Source organism: Megascapheus bottae, chromosome 31 (genome assembly GCF_031878675.1).
Source record: "Megascapheus bottae isolate mThoBot1 chromosome 31, mThoBot2.hap1, whole genome shotgun sequence".
Classification (NCBI taxonomy): Eukaryota; Metazoa; Chordata; class Mammalia; order Rodentia; family Geomyidae; genus Megascapheus; species Megascapheus bottae.
Genome location: NC_143539.1, coordinates 4,377,196 through 4,395,958, shown reverse-complemented (window position 1 = coordinate 4,395,958; position 18,763 = coordinate 4,377,196). Strand labels below are relative to the sequence as shown.

General features: G+C 48.2%; 1 protein-coding gene across 1 annotated transcript; it reads right to left on the bottom strand.

Annotated features, from left to right (window-relative positions):
• Positions 1-1,798: 1,798 nt before the first annotated feature.
• Nanos2 (nanos C2HC-type zinc finger 2) lies at positions 1,799-2,226 on the bottom strand. The gene has a single exon (XM_090322586.1). The coding sequence runs from the start codon at positions 2,213-2,215 to the stop codon at positions 1,799-1,801; it is 417 nt and encodes a 138-aa protein (XP_090178712.1). The 5' UTR covers positions 2,216-2,226.
• Positions 2,227-18,763: the final 16,537 nt, after the last annotated feature.

Here is an 18,763-nt window from a genome sequence, read left to right as displayed (position 1 = left end):
AGCCTCTGGAGTAGTCGGGATTGCAGCTGTGTGGTCAGCATTTGGCTAAAGGAGCCATTTCACCTATGTTAGTGTTGGAGATTGAACCCAGGGCCTCATGCTTGCTGGACAAGCATGGGTGACATCTACATTCCTAGAAAAGAGGTCTTATGCTGGTGTGAAAGTTCACACCTCTAGTCTCAGCGCTTGGGAGGCTAAGATAGGAGACTAGAGTGCTACAGGCTAGTCTGGGCTACAAAGGCCAGCAAGACTACAGAGCTAGATCCTGTCCCTGCAAACCAAAGAACAGCCGAGCACTTATGGCCTGTGCCCCCTGTAATCCTAGCTACTGAGATCTGAGAATCATGGTTCAAAGCCAGCCTGGGCAGTTACGTCTGTGAGACTCTACTCTCCAACTAATCACAAAAAAGCCAGAAGTAGAGAGAGCTGTGGCTCAAGTGGCAAAGTGCTAGCATGAGCACAAAAGCTAAGGGCCAGGGGCCAGGAGCGTAGTCTAGTGGTAGAGTGCTTGCCTAGCATGCATGAAGCCCTGGGTTCGATTCCTCGGTACCACATACTCAGAAAACACTAGAAGTGGTGCTGTGGCCCAAGTGGCAGAATGCTAGCCTTGAGCAAGTGTCCAAGGACAGTGCCTAGGCCCTGTATTCAAGCCCCAAGACTGGCAAAAAAGAAAAAAAAAAGCTAAGGGACACAGTTCAAGCCTCAAGACCAACAAAACAAATAAAATAGTCAGTGGCGGACTCTCAGGGCAGGAACAGAACCCTAGACACAACATGACCAACAAACTCCAGATTCAGTCCATAGGTGACCTGAACTCCATCCTGCCTGGTTTCTTACCTCAGAGGACTTAGGGGCCCTTATAGCTCTACCTGAATCCCCAGCCATCTCCCAAGAGCTGGGTCGGGTGAGGAAAGACAACAGACAGGCCTTGAAGGACAACCCAAAAGGCTCTTTATTTTTGGCTGGCTCAGCCCTGAGCACCAAACAAAACAAAAATCAGACTTGAGGCTCTTCTTTGCCCTCTAACATAAAACCTAGGTAGCCTCTCGAGTACAAACTCTGTTCATTTAAATACAATCGGCCATGGCTGAAGAGCTGGTCGTGATGGAGAGATACAGTTCTCCTTGGGCCCCTGGGAGAGGGGCCCAGGGGTAGCTTAGGGTTGGTAGGGGGTGAAATGGGAATGAAAATGTGGAGAACAACTAACAAGAAGAGAAAGGAGTTGGGATCAGCTCACCCAAAAGGCTCTCTGCGAAGGAAGCCATGCCACCTTCTCCGAGGTCCCTTTTGTCCTCTCTGTCCCAGCGCCTGACAGGTGGCACATGCCAGAGACAGAAAGAACTGAAGGTCCACAGGCGATCGTGAAGACGGTGGTAGATTTCAAGCCAGTCTGTCATCTAGCAGGTTCTCAGACGAGAGGGACAGGCTTCGTCACTGCGTCCAAATTCTTGGGGTTCCATCCAGTCAGGATACAACAATTACTGCTGCACATACCCCCCTCCTCCTGCCCAGCCACATTAGCTCAGGGGCTGAGAAATAGAAAGTGTCACCAGCAGCAGGTCCCCCCAAAGCGATGATCCATGAAGTGTGAGGCCAGAAGGAACCCCAGTTTTCCATGGTCCACTGAGCAGTGGACAGGCTGGCCTGGCTGCCCGCAGCCTCCAGCTTTCCAGCACCCAGGCAAGATGGAGTTGGAGCTCAGCATACAAGTGGAAGGGGAGAGGGTTTGGAACTTGGCAGGAGCTCAACCAGGAAGATCGAGGGGAAGAGGGGTGGCGGTGGGCACTCGCCCAAACCCTCAGCGTTTGACCTTGCGGCCAGCTGAGTTGCGCCCGCTTCGACGATAGAGGGACTGCTCGTTGCCGTTGAGGGGACAGTACTTGAGTGTGTGCGCCTGGCCCCCGGTGGCCCCGCACAGGGGACACACGTAGTGCCTCAGGATGGGGCACACCACCGTGCCCTCCGGGGTCTTCAGCTGGTGAGACGCATAGACGTGACGAGATTCTCCGTTGTGTTTGCAAAAGTTACACAGCGTGGGCATCTCTCCTGACGCTCCCAGCCCCTGATCTTGCTTGGGCTGCAGCTGGAGTTGGGGTGTTGGTTCCTCAGGCTCCTGGGTTTCCAGCTTGGGGCTCTGATGATGCTGAACCAGTTCCAGGACAACCTGGCTGAGGTTGAAGTAATCCTTCCACAGGTCGTAAGGCGGAAGGTCCATGGCGAGCCTGACAAGGGGCCTGGGAGAGAGGGGAGAAGAGACAGGGGCTGCAGGCCAGTGCGCAGGAGCAGCAGGTGTTTCTGTGGAACACAGGGAGCTGCACCCCCACTTTTATACTCCAGAGACCCTTCTAAGTAAAAGGTGGAGCTTACGAGCCAAAGTGCCCGCCCAGCCCAGCAACCCCAGGTGCTCCTAAGCTCACATAGGAGGAGGAGGAGAGGGAGGAGGAGGAGGAGGAGGAGGAGGAGGAGGAGGAGGAGGAGGAGGAGGAGGATGGGCTTTCAGTTTCCACTCTCTACATCTGTTTCCCCTCTGTTCAATTTAGTCTCAAACCTGTAATTCTGCCTCTCATCGTTTCCCTTAGCCTCCCTTTCTCCAAGACCACAGGGGCTGCTGTGTGTACATTTCCCGGCCAGTGACCTGAAGGATCTGACTGATTCCTCACCACAACACAATTGGAGGACACAGCGGTCTGTTCCCATCTTACAGATGAGAAACAGAGACTGGTCCAGTGGCACACAGCCAGCCAATGGCAGATATGAGTTCAAAGCAAGTCATCCTGAAAGATCCCTCTGTGTGTGTGTGCGCGTGTGCGTGTGTTTGAGAAGTGGGGGGAGGGAGCCCGTGTTAAATTAGTTGTTTTTTGGACTGTTGTGGGGCTTGAACTCAGGGCCTGGGCACTGTCCCTGAGCTCTCTGACTCAAGCCTGGCACTCTACCAGTTAACACAGCCCCACTTTGTTTTCTGGTGGTTCCTTGGAGATAAGAGTCTCGCAGGGGCTGGGAGTCTGGCGTGGTGATAGAGTGCTTGCCTATCATGCACGAAGACCCGGGTTCGATTCCTCGGTACCACATACATAGAAAAAAGCTGGAAATGGTGCTGAGGCTCAAGTGGTAGAGCTCTAGCCTTGAGAAAGTCCAAGGACAGTGCTCAGCCCCTGAGCTCAAGCCCAGGACTGGCAAAATAAATAAAAAAATAAACATCATCTGTTAGGACCTCAGTGTCACTCAGTGATCACATCCATCCACCTGAGGAAGGAAGGAGGCTCAGAGAGCTTTGGAGTGGACTCAGGGTTATACAGCAACGACAGAGTCGGAATGGGGAACCCACCTGGCCCAACAGAGACACTGGAAACTCACACTACAAGTGGCAGAGACCACTGGCAGTTTGTGAGGCACAAATCCACCCAGACAGGAGTTCAAACTTGGCCTAACTACCTTCTGGGCCAAGTAGCTGTCACTTGGTGACTTCATCACACCCAGCTTCAGGTTAGTCATCTGTTACTTGAGAATGACTTCTGTATCTGCCCCAGCCCCAGGGACTAAACTTACGGTGACAAAGCCCCCCCCAGCATGGTCCCTGGGGATATTCTCATTATCTCATTACCCATGACCATGAACACCACATACACATGATTTTGCGTAGTCACCTGGCATGTGCAAAGGTCCTGGGTTACAGCAGGAACAAACAAAAACAAGCCATTTGAAAAATCGCCTTGTGCAGACAAGTGAAAAGAGAAGTTAGAGAGGCAGGGAGAGGGCTTGTCAAAGCCATACGAACCGCCTGGGGGGCTTCAGGGAAGTTTCCAGATTGCATCTCAGATCCAGATAGCCTCCTGACCCTGAGACACTACTTTAGGGAAAGTGGACAAATGTAGAAGGGACTGGCCAGGTAAAGGCCATGGAGAAGGTAGGGGACTATTCATATGCACAGTGCCTCAGTTTCCCCACAGCCCTCCATCAGTGGACATCCTCAAGAAGGTAAGAGACTGGGGGAACAGAGGCCTACAGGGTGGGGTAGAAGCTGCTTCCTGTTATGGAAGACCATGAAGGAGGTGATTTGCTCTCTGGGCCAAGAGCTCAATAGAAAGTCAAGATGGCCTTTGGTTGGAAGAGGAAGGGACCCATGCAATGGAGAGCAGAGCCCGGCCCTGGTGACTCAGTGTTGGTCACTGGGGCTGGGACTCAAGGACAGACAGGGGCTTCAAGTTTCATGACAACCTCCCTCCCCCCTTAACAATTGCACCTGTGGTTTGTAGAATCCCAGATTCTGCGGCCAGTCTGTCTTCTTTCTTTTTCCATTATTTGCCCGCGCCCCACCTCACCCCTTAATTAATTGTTTTGTTCTAGGAGTCTTGTTATTGGGCTGAAGCTGGCCTGCCTCCTTCTCTAATCTTCTGGGTCGAAAGACACACCTCTCCAGGTAAGTCCTCTTCCTCCCCAAGCCAGCCAGGGAAAGCACAGGAGAGCCGGAGGTGAAATGGACAAGAAACTGACCAGCCTAGGTGTTTATTCCAAGAGGCCGCCCCCGCCCCTGTCCAGGCCACGCCCACCCGCAGGCCTGGGGGGGGCTGGGTGTTTACTTTGGGGCTGTTTTTTCTGTTTCAGCCCAGAAAACAGCACTTGTGTGTGAGGGATGTTTCTAGAGACGCTTGGAGGGGGGCAAAATAATGATCAGGGGAAGAGACCCCCCTTTAGGTTTAATGAGGACATCTTGTGTGGGGGGTGGGTACTGGGCCTTGAACTCAGGGCCAAGGCATTGCCCCTTTGCTTTTTCACTCCAGACTGTGCTCTACCGCTTGAACCATAGTTCCACTTCTACTTTTTTTATAAGAGGAGATCAGAGTCTTTCTTCTCCAGCTTTTTGCCCAGTTTGTTCGTGAATCTCCAGCTCAGATCTCAGCCTTCTTTTTTTTTTTTTTTTTTGGCCAGTCCTGGGACTTGAACCCAGGACCTTTTTGCTCAAGAATAGCGCTTGAGCCACAGCACCACCTCTGGCTTTTTCTATGTATGTGGTACCAAGAAATTGAACCCAGGGCTTCCCTCATGCGAGGTCAGCACTCTACTACTAGGCTATGCTCCCGGCCCAGATTTCAGTCTTCTGAGTGGCTAGGATTACTTGTGTGAGCTACCGAAGCCCAGTTAGATCTGACTTTTTACCCAAGACTGGCCTCAGGCCTCCTGAGTACTGAGATGACTTTAATGAATCAGACTTGAGGCAGGATCTCACACGCAGTGTCTGCATTAGTGTTGGTATTTAGTGTGGGGTCATATCCTGTAAACTCATTGTAAATCCAAAATCTTGGAGTCAAAAAAGCATTTAAGTTGGGCTGAGATCTGATCAACAGCAGTTCAAAGCCAGTCCAGGCAGGAAACTCTTCCATAAACGACTCCAAAAAGCCAGGAACTGGCACGGTGGCTCACGTCTAAAGCTCCAGCCTTGAGCAAAACAAGCTCCAGGTACAGTGTCCAGGCCCTGAGTTCAAGCCCCAGGCCTAGCATTTAAGTCATCCTAACTACTCAGGAGGCTAAGGTGTGGAGGGTCACTGTTTGAAGCCAGACAGAGCAGAAAAACTTCCTCAAAATCCTGTCACCACGTAATAAAAAGCCAGGCTGAGCAACCAAGGAGAGCCAATTGTGAGGCCCTGAGTACAAACCCTAGCACCATACCAGCACACACACAAAACCCCAGTAGAACATCCTTGAGCCAAACGCTGGTAGCTCACACCTATAATCTTAGCTACTCAAGAGGCTAAAATCTGAGGATCACAGTTCAAAGCAAGCTGGGGTAGGAAAGTCCATGAGACTCCCATCTCCATCAGAACCATCAGAAAACAAGAAGTGACACGGGCTCAAAGGAACAGAGGGCCAGCCGTAAGCAAAACTGCTCAGGACACAGACCCCGTGACTGATCAAAAATTAAAAAGAAATAAGACATCCAGAGGTTTTTTTTAATGTATAACTACCATTTGGGGTGCGTGTGGGGGTCCACCTATTTAATATTTTTGTTAGGAAACTGAAATCTTCTTTCCAAAAGCATTCATAGATACTGCTTTAGTCTATTTCTGTTACTATAACAACATACCAGAGACTGGGATGATTTATAAACAAGGAAAGTTTATTTCGACAGTTCTACAGACTGAGAAGTTCAAGGTCAAGGTGCTGGCAGTGCAGCATATACTGAGAATCTTGTGTCTGACTCCCAGTCAGGGCCCCAGATGCTGTGTCTCCATGGAGCAGAAGGCAGAAGAGCAGGTAGGTTGAACCCCTTCTTTGGATTTTATGAGAACCCTAAACCCACCAAGGATAGTGGCTCCATGGTTCAGTCACCCCCTTACAGGCCCCATCCAAGTTCCAACATGAATGTGGGAGGGACAGAGACATACCAGCTAGGACAGATACCCAGGTTTTCTTAGGTTGTTTTTTATTTGTTTTGTTTTTGCTGTTTAAGGCTCCCTTAAACTTTCAGTCTTCTTGCCTCAGCCCCACAAGGACCGGTATTGCAGACGGATAGCACTGAGTCCAGCATCCCAAGATTTTGTCTATTTGTTTCACATTACTGGAATCAGAACGCAGGGGCTTATGCTTGCCAGACAGGTGCTTTGCCACTTAAGCCACAATTCTAGCCCCACTGGTTCATTTGTGGTGCTGGAGATTGCCCGTGGGGCCTTATGTTTGCTATTAAGATTTTATTTATTTATTGGAGTTTGAACTCAGGGACTAGGTGTTGTTCCTTAAGCTCTGCCCCCCTCCTGCTCAAAGCCGGTGCTTTATCACTTGAGCCATAATTCCACTTCCAGTTTTTTTGCTGGTAAATTAGAAATAAGTCTCATGGACTTTCCTTATTTGGGTTAGCTTTGAACTGTGATCCTCAGATCTCAGCCCCCTGAGATGCCCAGATTTTTATGAACAATTTTCAAGTCTGTGAGCTGGGGTGGACCACTGTTTGGTTTTGTTATTTGGTACCAAAATTGGGCAAGTAGGCTGGGAGTTTGGCCTAATGGTAGAGTGCTTGTTTAGCACCCACGAAGACCCGGAATTGATTCTTTGGTACCACATACATAGAAAAAAGCCAGAAACAGTACTGTGGCTCAAGTGGTAGAGTTCTAGCCTTGAGAAAGTCCAAGGACGGTGGTGCTCAGGCCCTGAGCTCAAGCGCAGGACTGGCAAAAAAAAAAAAAAATTGGGCAAGTTCTGCTATCATTTGAGCCATGCCCTCAGTCCTTTCCTTTCTCCAGTGTCCCTCTGTCCAGCCTTCTTGGGTGTTGAGGTTATTTGAGAATCTTAGTACAAATTTGTCTATTTATTCCTTGAAATCCAACCGTAGATCCCCCCCACACACACACGCATTCTTCATTCTCAACCTGCCCCAACTTGTTTTTTGGCCAGTCCTGGGCTTGACCTCAGGGCCTGAGCACTATTCTCAAGGCTAGCACTCTGTTAATTGAGCCATGGCACCACTAACTGCTTTTCTGTGTATGTGATACCGAGGTCTCCATGCATGCTGGGCAAACACTCTACCACTAGGCCAAACTCCTGGCCCCAGAAAACCTTCGAACCTATAGAGAAGTGGTAAAAAATTATTTACAAGGAAAAGCCGTGCAGTGCCGACAGAGGCACTGACTTAATATCTGCTTGACTATTTGGCATTATGTAAATACATGTCAGTTCAACCAGTTGAAAGTTCCAGGAGTCATAAGTGATATTTCAGCCTAAGAAATGGTGCATTCTCCTGTCCTATTGGGGAGGACAAGGCTTCTATTTTTCTTCTTTCCTTTTTCAACTCGGGGCCTCCTAGTCTCCCTCAGCTTTTTCATTCCGGGTTGGAATTCTGCCACTTGGGTCCCACCTCCACTCCTGGAAGGAGGGGGAGGCAATGTACCTCTGCTCTCATGATTGGAGATGGTCGGGATCTTGGCTTCCTTAAGGAGTTATCCACCTTAAGAAGCTCAGCCCTCTCCACAGGTGTCTCAGGAGCTTCTGGTGAAAAGAACATTGCCAGACTCCCAAGGACCCTGTGGAAGACACATTGTAACAACTCTAGAAATGCCTCCAGTGAAAAGGAAGGAAACAAAGTCCTGCGTCTTGTGTTCCAAATTATTGAGTAAGGAAGGGATGGGAAGGGAAAGGAAGAAAGGGAGAGGGAGAGGGAGAGGGAGAGAGAGGGGGGAGAAGGGGGGAGAAAGAAAGCTAACTCTGTGGAGAGGTGTAAAGTGCATTAAGGCAGAAGGGCTTTTTTTGTGTGTATGTATTAGTCCTGGGGCTGGAGTAAGAGCCTGAGGTGCTACCACTTGAGCCACAGCTCCACCTCTGGCTTTTGCTAGCTAATCGCAAATCAAAGTCTGACCAGTTTCCCTGCCTGACTGGGATGGTTTCAAACTCCCGTCCTCAAATCTCAGCCTCTCAAGTAGTTAGGATGATAAGCGTGAGCTACTAGGGAACTTTACCCTAAATACAAGTGGAAGAAATACCCTTGGGGTGACCTTGAATATGGCTGATGGGCTGGTTCATAATGTGGGACTTTTATTTTACAGGAGTTCTAGTGGGCAAAGTTTCTGTGCTGCAGAGGGGTTCTAAGCCACGAGTGGCAGATGAACATTCTTTTACCTTCATTGGAGGGAGACACTAATCAGTCTTTATCCCTGTCCTTCTCACTATTTTGAGATCCAAGGGACATGTGATAAAGGCTGTAGATAAACCCACACAAGTTTGTGTCATTGCAGGACCTTCCCTTCCTGCACAGATTTTTGACTGTCAGGCTCGGTCTGTGCCCCTTGGATAAATGGAGTCACGCGAAAGGACAATAATTAGCACCTAAAAAGCATCAAGTGGGTACCGGGCTTGATTTTGAGTGCTTCAAAAAAACCAAAACAAACCAACAAAAAATACCTAATAACTAAGCCAGGCACTGATGGCTCAGGTCTGTCATCCTAGAAGCACAGGAAGCTGAGATCCAAGGATCATGGTTGGAAGCCAGACCAGACAGGAAAGTCTGTGAGACTTCTCTCCCGTTAACCAGCTGGAAATGATTGTGGCTCAAGTGGCAAAGTGCTAGCCTTGAACAAAAGAAGCTCAGGGACAAGGCATAGGCCCTCAGTTCAAATCCCAGGAAAGGCACCAACAAATAATTTTAAAAAACTTTTTTTTTTTTGGCCAGTGTGGGGCTTGAACTCAAGGCCTGAGCACTGTTCTTGGACTCTTCTCAAGGCGAGAGCTCTACCCTTGAGCCACAGCACCACTTCCAGCTTTTTTTCTATGTATGTGGTGCTGAGGAATCAAACCCCAGTCTTCATCCATGCTAGGCAAGCACTCTACCACTAGGCCAAACTCCCAACCCCAGAAAAAACAAAACAAAATAAAAAAACCTCTACCCACATTTAATCCAAGAATCTAAGTGGGCATTTGATTTTTCTAGATCCACAGGGAATCAGTAACAAAAGCAAGGTGACAATTTTGAAGTCTGTTCCTAAATTTAGATAAGAAATCAAGCCAAGGTACAGCAGTCTTTAATTTTCAAGGATCCCCTAAAACCTCTCCTGAGATCTTTATAGCAGCCAGAACCTCTGGTCATTTCTTTGACCTCTAGAAAAGGGGGAGGCAGGCAGTAATTGTCAGCTAGGCCCCAAGTTTGAGGGGTTGGAGTCTAGCATGTGTGGGGAAGTATGGTCTTTCCAGGTTGCCTGTCTTGCTGTGCTTAAGCGTGTTACTTCCTACCTTCTTACTGCTCCCAGCATATGAGTTTTGCTTAGATGAAAACAAAGACTTGGAATTAAGAGTTTCTGTGGCTTCAAGCTCCCATGATATGTGGACTTGAGGAGGTACACCCTGAGCCAATATGTGCTTCTGTCCCTTGCCTGTAATACGGAGGCAGCCACAGTTCCTAGATCGCAGGGCATCGGAAGGACAAGTGCCAGGTATGTAGTTCATCTTGTGTCTGTGTCTGGTTTGCCACCTGCTTGAGTCATTAACGAGGCTCAGTTATATTGGTCATCTTCCATTCGGTTACAAAATTACCACATTTTTACAACCCACAGAGGTAGACGTTCCCTCAGCCACGCCCCCAATCAGGATCCGGACCTAGACAATGGCCTAGTCACCCCCTGGAGAAGGCCAGGGCCCTGACGCCACGCCCACTCAAGTGACCACGCCCCCACGATTCATCCAATCCCAGGTGTGAGGATGCTGGGCCATGTCCCCCGGGGGCTGGCCTCCAATTGCAGACATTAGGATGCTAGGCCACGCCCCCACACATCCTCCAATCTCAGGCATGAGGATGCTAGGCCATACCTGACTGAATTTCAGATCTGGGGCTCATCGCTCCCTCTCTTTTCCTTAAGGCCTGAGCTCATTTGTGCAGGAGTGTGGGTCCTGGAGATTTTGCCGAGGAGATTCGACAGGTACAAGCTGCCCCAAAGTCTCATGGGCTATGTGACCCAGAGATCTCTGCTTACCTGGACTCCCCTTGATTATTACTGAGGGTTTTGTTTTTGTTTTCCTTCTGGAGATCGAACCCAGGGCCTTGCTCATGCGTGGTAGGACAAGAAAGTGCCCTATCACTTAAGCTGCATCTCCAGTCTTTTTGTTTGGAGATAGTGATTGGATAACTGTGCCCAGGTTGGTTTTGAACTTGGGCATCTTCCTGCCTCAGTTCAATTACTGGGCACCCTGGCAATGATCTCTGCCTTATTACAACATTTCCAGACAAGGGAAAATGCTTTTGGGGGGTGATGTGGGGATGTTTATTGGTAGTCTCCTTGACTGCTACCTTCGCCCTCAATCCTGAGCAGTCTTGACACTCCTTAGCACAAAAGGGTTAAGTTCTGTGCGCGTGTGTTGTGTGTGTGTGTGTGTGTGTACACTTGAAACTGGGTAGTTCCTCCTTCTGTGTCTTTAGAATACAAAACAAAAATAAAACTAAAGATACAAAGAAAAGTGAGCCAGACTCCAGTAGCTCATGTCTGTGATCCTCACTACCCAAAAGCTGAGCTCTGAGGATCACAGTTCAAAGCCAGCCCGGGATGGGAAGTCCACAAGATTCTTTATCTCGAATTAACCACCAGAAAACCAGAAGTAAACCACCAGAAAACCAGAAGTAAGTGGCATTGTGGCTCAAAGTGGTAGAGCACTAACCTTGAGAGTTCAAGGAAAAATGAGATTCTATCTATCGAAAATTGTAAAATGAGGCCGGGAGTTTGGCCGAGTGGTAGAGGGCTTGCCTAGCATGCATGAGACTCGGATTCAATTCCTGGGTACCTCATGCATAGAAAAAAAAAAAACCCGGAAGTGGTGCTGTGGCTCAAGTGACAGAACTCTAGCCTGTCCAAGGACAGTGCTCAGGCTCTGAGATCAAGCCCCAGGATTAGAAAAATAAAAATAAACTGCATTATAGGTATCACTTATAAGACACCGCCATCCCCCTGTCCTACAGAAAGGAGAGAGGGCCAGGGAAGCACAAGGGTTTCCTGTGCTCCAGGGTCCGCTCCCTGAGTTTCCCTATTGCTGGTTTTTATTCTCTGAGTCTCTATTCTCTCTTCCTATCCGTGTATGTCGCCACGCCCCTTGATGTCTGTCTCTCCACCGAACTCTACCTGTATGTGTCCCTCTCCCTTTGTTAAAGCTTAGTCTTACATTTTCTTTCTTTCTTTCTTTCTTTCTTTCTTTCTTTCTTTCTTTCTTTCTTTCTTTCTTTCTTTCTTTCTTTCTTTCTTTCCAATCTTGGGCTTGGGCTCAGGGCCTGAGCACTGTCCTTGGACTTTCTCAATGCTAGAGCTCTACCACTTGAGCCTCTGCACCACTTCCAGCTTTTTTCTATGTATGTGGTACCGAGGAATCGAACGCGGGTATTCGTGCATGCTAGGCAAGCACTTTAACCACTAGGCCAAACTCCCGGCCCTATTTCTTTATGTTTGTAATATTGGGAGACATGGAATCCAGGGCTCCACTTTCTCCTCCTCCCTGTCCCCTTTCCCTCTTTCCCCTCTGCTTTCTCTTCCCTTCTCCTCTTCTTCCTCCTTCTACTCCTTTTCTTCCTCCAGCTCTGTCTTTCTCCTTTCCTCCCTTTTCTTTATCGCCTCCAACTTTTTCAGTGGGTGCCAATTACGGCTGGGCTTTAATTCAGATTGTTAAGCTCTCACCTTTTCCACTCAGGGCTTGACACTCTATTACTTGAGCCAAGGCACTGCTTCCTGCTTTTTGGTGATTAATTGGAGATGAGTCTCTTACACTTTTCTTTTTTTTTTTTTTTTTGCCAGTCCTGGGCTTGAGCTCAGGGCCTGAGCACTGTCCTTGGACTTTCTCAAGGCTAGAGCTCTACCACTTGAGCCTCAGCACCACTTCCGGCTTTTTTCTATATGTGGTACCGAGGAATCGAACCCTGGTCTTCATGCATGCTAGGCAAGCACTTTAACCACTAGGCCAAACTCCCGGCCCATCTCTTACACTTTTCTCTCCAGCCTGAGTCTCACTTCTCAGATCTCACTCAGCCTCCTGACTAGCTAGGGTGACATGTGTGAGTCCCCAGCGCTTAGCTTTGGGCCTTCTTCATGCTAGGCAAGCTCTTCCCTTGAGCTACACCTCTCTCTCCTCTTGATTTTCCTCCTTCTCCTCTTTTTCTTTCTTCTTCTTCTTTTCTTCTTTTGGTTGAACTCTGGGCCTGGGCACTGCCCCTGAGCTCTTCAGCTCAAGGCTACCACCCTACCCCTTGAGCCACAACACCACTTCCAGTTTTCTTGTGATTAATTGGAGATGAGTGTCTCACAGACTTTAGTGCCCAGGCTGGTTTTGAACCTCAATTCTCAGATCTCAGCCTTCTCAGTAGCTAGGTTTACAGATATGAGCCATCCTGCCTGGCAGTTGGTTTTGTTCTTATTGGAAAAAAAAAATCTATGTGGTACCAAGGAATTGAACCCAGGGCATTGTACCCCTAAGCCACATTTACAGCCTTGCTCCTCTTGGTTTTTGGCTTCCTTTTCTCTTATCTCCATCTTCCCTCCTCTCCATTACCCTCTCTACCTCTGGGTCTCTTCCTCACCTTGTCCTCTGGGTTTGGCCCTTCTCTGAGCTTCACCCTCTGTCTGATCTCTTTCCACTCCTCCTAGTCTGAGTTTTCCTTGCTTTCTCCGTGTCTTTCCACCATCGTTTTGGCTTCTGACTGTGGCCCCTCCTCAACCGCCTATTTCCCTTAGCCCCAGGGCTAAAGGGTGCCAGTCCTTCTCTCTGCCCAGCATCTCCAGGGTTGCCAGTTCCACTCTTCCCATCCCAAAGCCATTTTCTGCGTTCTGTGGAACTCCCTGTGACTGGTGTGTCTCTTCGGGGCTGACAGGACATTGGGGAGGTCGGAGGGGGGGGTCTGCCACCTTCCCTTTCCTTGGGAAGCACGCGTTGACTATGGTTCAAACCACGGATATCGCTGTGGCTTCACACAGGCACTCACCTGCTGTTGCCATGGAGATGTCAAGGCTTGCTTGTTACAGCAGCTCATATTACCCCAGCTCCGTTCACCACTCGAAAGGCTGACAAGACTCCAACACTAAAACACCCCAGCCTTACACAGCTATCCATTTCCTACCTACATCCATCCAGACTAAACCACAGCGATCATTCAACTCATGCCCGATGAAGATGTAGCCAATACTTGAGGTTCATTTTACCTTAATCTCTGGTGTAAACTGACTCTGAATGTAATTCTCTGTCTTGGCCCATCACTGTCATAGACCTGTCACTGTTTGTTTAACCCCAGTACTAAATCAATAGCCCCTTCTTTGGCCTAATTCTATAATTCTATTGCTAGTGACCCTGAGTTGAGACTACTCTAAGCAGTTTAATGATCATGACTTCCCCCCCTCCTTTTTTTGTCGGTTGTGGGACTTGAACTCTGGGCCTGGGCACTGTCCCTGAGCTCTTCAGCTCAAGGCTAGTGTTCTACCCCCTGAGCTACAGCACTACTTCCGGTTTTCTGGTGTTTAATTGCAGATAAGAGTCTTACCATCTTTAGTGCCTGGGCTGGCTTTGAACCTTGATCCTCAGATCTCAGCCTCCTGAGTATTTAGAATTATAGGCGTGAGCCACCATGCCCGGCACTTTTTTTTTTTTTTTTTTTTTGCCAGTCCTAGAGCTCAAACTCGGGCATTAGGCGCTGTCCCTGAGCTCCATTTTGCTCATGACTACAGCTGTACCACTTGAGCTACAGCACCATTTTCAGGTTTTGTTTTTTTTCTGATTTATTCGCAATACGAATCTCATAGACTTTCCTGCCCAGGTTGGCTTCGAACCGTGGTCCTCAGATCTCAGCCTCCTGAGTACCTAGAATTACAGGCATGAGCCACTGGCACCCAGTTTAATCGTTTCCACTTATATCCCAGATTGAAACCTTGACTCTAGACCCTGCTCTTGACCCAGCTTGGGCTGGTTTAAGACTATAATTCTCAGATCTCAGCCTCCTGAGTAGCTAGATTTATAGGTGTGACACAACAGTGTCTGGTTTGGGGTCTTCAATTTATTGTGATACTGGGACTAGAACTCAAGGCTTTTGACAGATGTTAGGTACCTGCTTTGCCACTGAGCTATATCCCCAACCTCCTGGATACCTAATTTCTTAGCTTGATCCTATGTATCTTTTTCTTTCTGTCCTTCCATCTTTCCTTTCTTTTATGTTGGTCATGCCTGGGTGCTGTTCCTGAGCTCTTTGTGTTCAAGGCTACCATTCTGAGCCACAGTGCTACTTCTGGTTTTCTACTTCTGGTTTTCTGGTACTTAAGTGTAGATAAGAGTCTCACAGGGGCCGGGAGTGTGGCCTAGTGGTAGAGTGCTTGCCTAGCATGCACAAAAATCTGGGTTCGATTGCTCAGTACCACATACATAGAAATGCCTGAAGTGTCTCTGTGGCTCAAGTGGTAGAGCTCTAGCCTTGAGGAAAGCCCAAGTACGATGCTCAGTCCTTGAGTTCAGTCCTCAGGACAGGAAAAAAAAAAAAGATTCTTACCGACTTTCCTACCCGGGCTGGCTTTGAACTGTGATCCTCAGATCTCCCCGTCCTGAGTAGCTAGGAAGATAGGTGTGAACCATGGACACCCAGCTATCCTGAGCATCCTGTACTTAATTATTTAACCATGTCCATAATCCAAACACAAGTCTAGTTGTTATTTTTATGTTAATTGGGTGGGGAGTGGTATTAGGTATTGAGCTCCAAACATCCTGCATGCTAACTACATCCTCTACCACTTGTGCTAGGCTTTGTGCTTCGGTTTATTTTCCAGACAGACTCTCATGCTTTTGCCCAGGTGGCCTTGGACCTCTTCTTATCTCTGCTCCCCAAAGAGCTGGGATTATAGGCATGTACCACTTGTGCCCAGTGGATTTATTTTATCCATGGTTTATTTCCTTCAGTGAAATGAAGGCTCCCCAGCATAGGGAATTGTGGTCTTTTTTGTTTGTTTGTTTCTATCTCAGATATACCCTTCATGTCTAGAACAATGCCTGGCACATAGTAGGTGCTTCATGAATGTTTTTGAATGGGTCTATACTTCCTGTGACAGTTGTAGCTCTTTTCCCCGCAGGTCCAAGCTCAGTGAGTTAATTTAAGGAAGCCACTGTGGCAGAGTGGTCATTTATATCTGCCCAATCATGAGCCCTGCCCTGACTCCCGTACATTTCCCAATCCTTGCAGAGCTCCATCCCAGCCCCACCCCACCTCAGGTGCCATTTCCACCCCCACTTGCAGGGGGAGCAGCTGAGAAACTAAAGGCCCTGATGGTCTTCCTGGTCTCTCTGTGGAACCTGGACCTCCACTCTCCCCCCCTTCTCTCTTTCCCCTTACAACTCTAGACCTTTGGTTCAACTGAGAATGTGGTGAAGATCAAGAGACAGACTCCCCTCAATTGTGAAGCTGGAACTGAGACCAGGACAAGGTAGAGGACTAATTAAGACAGACACTGGCCAAATAGCCAAGAACCATTAAAGAGGGCCAAAGAGGTAGGAAAACTAAAATAAAACCAAATGAAAAAAGTTTTTCTTTAAAAAGCAAAAAATACAGAAACACTGAGAATGAGAAACATGTACTAGTAGACACAGATATGGAGAGAGAAGAGAGCGGGCAATAAAAGGAAGAAAAATTTGGGATCATTGTTGCTTTTCCCAGAGGCTACAAGGAGAAAACTACATTTCCCCAAAGGCCATGGGGTGGTCAGAGTTTAGCTTCACCAATCGGAATGCTCCGCGCTAAGCTTGACTTTCTAAACCAGGCTGAATGGATAAAGAGATGAAGGTTTTCTCCCCAAACAGCATCCTTGTCAATAGAGCTGTGGCTCAACTGACAGAGTGCTAGCCTTGAGTACAGAAAGCTCAGGGACATTGCAACCTCCAGGTGCTGAGTTCAAGCTCCAAGACCTTAAAAAAAAAAAAGGTATTTTTCTGCTTATACTGTCTCAAACGGATGCTGAGCCATGATGGGTACACAGTGAGGGAGTTACCTCCCCACCCCCACCCCGCTTGCTCTCCTCCCGCCTCCCCCAAAGTTCTCACCTATAATCCTAGCTACTCAGGAGGCTGAGACCTGAGAATTGTGGTTCAAAACCAGCCCAGACAGAAAGAGCACGTAAAACTCTTATCTCCAACTAACCAACAAAAAAGCTAAGGGGACGGAGAAGTCCCTGACTTGACAGTTATTAAGGTCAAACACAAAAGGAGTATTCTTCCTGCATTGAATTCAGGACTTTGCAATTGCTAGGCAGACACACTGCCACTGAGTCTCGCTTCCAGCTGAAGACTACTTTAGCCGTATTGGGGCAGATTGCAGGGGAACAAGAGACAGGATCCTTGGAGACAAGGGAGTCAGAGGACTGTGGGACCTAGCCCTGACAGCTGTTAGGGGCTGTAAACTAGTCTCCCCAATTCCACAGTTAAGATTCCATGTGCCAGGCTGATGCCCCATTCTCTGCCTTAGTTTTTTTGGTATTTTCTTTGTTTGCCTTCTAGGGTTGACTGATAAAATACACTACCCGACGTAACACGGGAATTTTAGAAAATTTGGCATTTGGTTTCTTTGTGAGAGTACTAGGGTTTGATCTCAGGGTTTCCCATTTGCCAGGCAAATGCTTTTGGCCCAGTTCTTTCGCGTTAGTTAGGTTTGGTTTTATTTAGTTACATGTTTATTATTATTTTATTTTTAGATCATGTCTTTTGCTTTTGCCAGGACCAGCTCTAACAATCCTGTGTTCCCCCAGTAGCTGAGAATATTGTACACATCTAAGCCCTTATCTCTCCTGCCCCTCTTAATGATGGAGCTACTGGATGCCCCCCACAATGTCTTGTGGACCCCTTCTTCTCTCCTCCCCCCATCTCAGTGCCATATTTAGGCATATCCTGTCTTGTGTCTTCTATCTGCCTTCTGTAGTTCTCCCAACCCTTGCCCTGGTCCGTCTCCATTCCCCTCCCTTGGCCCCCCCTCCCCCAGGAGAAGTGTGGAGGTTTTAAGGGTGCCTCCATTCATAGGATTCCCCATTACTCACCTTCATCCTGATTCCATCTTTCCTTTCCATGTCCTTGGCCAGCAAGGTCAGGTAGACCTTCCCAAAGCTACACAGCAAAGTTGAAAGTACCTATAACCCATGCCCCATCCCTTTCATGTTGCCAGCTTCTGGCAGAAAATTTCTCCACCCTTCCTGAAACTGCACAGCTTGGTAATATTTCTGAATATAGTCACAGACCAGGACTGCGGGTGCCATGACACAGGTATTGTCAGTTTGAGGACCTAATAGGGACTGAAGGTTGAGGGTTCAAGGCTGGTGGACTGAAGAGTAGAACTATGTTTTGCCCTGGTCATCAGTAGATCTCAAGGGCCTGGAACATAGTAAGTCCTTAATAAATGTCTGTGGAATGAATGGATGAACACTTCCTAAGTCATTTCCATGTTGATCTTCCTCTTCCTGTCTGTCTGTCTGTCTGTCTTTCTTTCTTTCATTTTTTTTGTATGCTGGTCCTGGGGCTTGAACTTGCGACCTGGATCTTGAACTTAGGACCTAGGTCTATTCCTGAGCTTTTGTACTCAAGGATAACACTCTATGACTTGAACCACAACTCCACTTCTGGCTCTGTGTGTGTGTGTGTGTGTGTGTGTGTGTGTGTGTGTGCGCGCGCGCACGCTCACATGCTTAATTGGAGATAAGAGTCTCACAGACTTTCCTGTTTAGGCTGGCTTCAAACAGTGATCCTTAGATCTCAGCCTCCTGAGTACAAGCTTGAGCCTGGCTTCATCTCAGTCTCCTAATCCAAACATTGCCCTTTCTTTTCCTCTTATTCTGCTCTTCTTTTCTGCTCTACTCTAGAATTTGCTATTATTTTTCAGCTTGAAAGAACTTTGATGACCATCATATGCTAATAAGCATTTTTCTTTGTTCAGTGTTGATTAGGTAATCCACCTGGGGAATCCTCGTGGAATAGTTCAGAAGGTAAGTACAACTTTAGACGAACGTGTTTTCTAAAGGTGGAGGCTGAGAGAGGGTGAGAGAGCATCTCGCCCCACTGCCCACAAGCTGCCATCCATCTCTTTTCTCCATGATAAATTTCCTCACCTGCCCAGCAGTTTGGTGAACACCTCCACAATGGAAGGGGAGATTTGTCTTGAGCATCGACTCAGAGGCTTCAAACAAACACTAGTCCATTGAGGAGGCAGGTCTGTAACTCTCAGGGCAGCCTGGGTTGGAAAAGGGCTGAAACTGACCTGCCTTAGGACAGGGGATTCGATCTCCTGTGTCTGTCAGGACTAGCTGTCAAT

Bases quoted from the DNA above. Each gene is read 5' to 3' on its own strand.
- Nanos2 (XM_090322586.1), bottom strand. From the start codon at position 2,215: ATGGACCTTCCGCCTTACGACCTGTGGAAGGATTACTTCAACCTCAGC.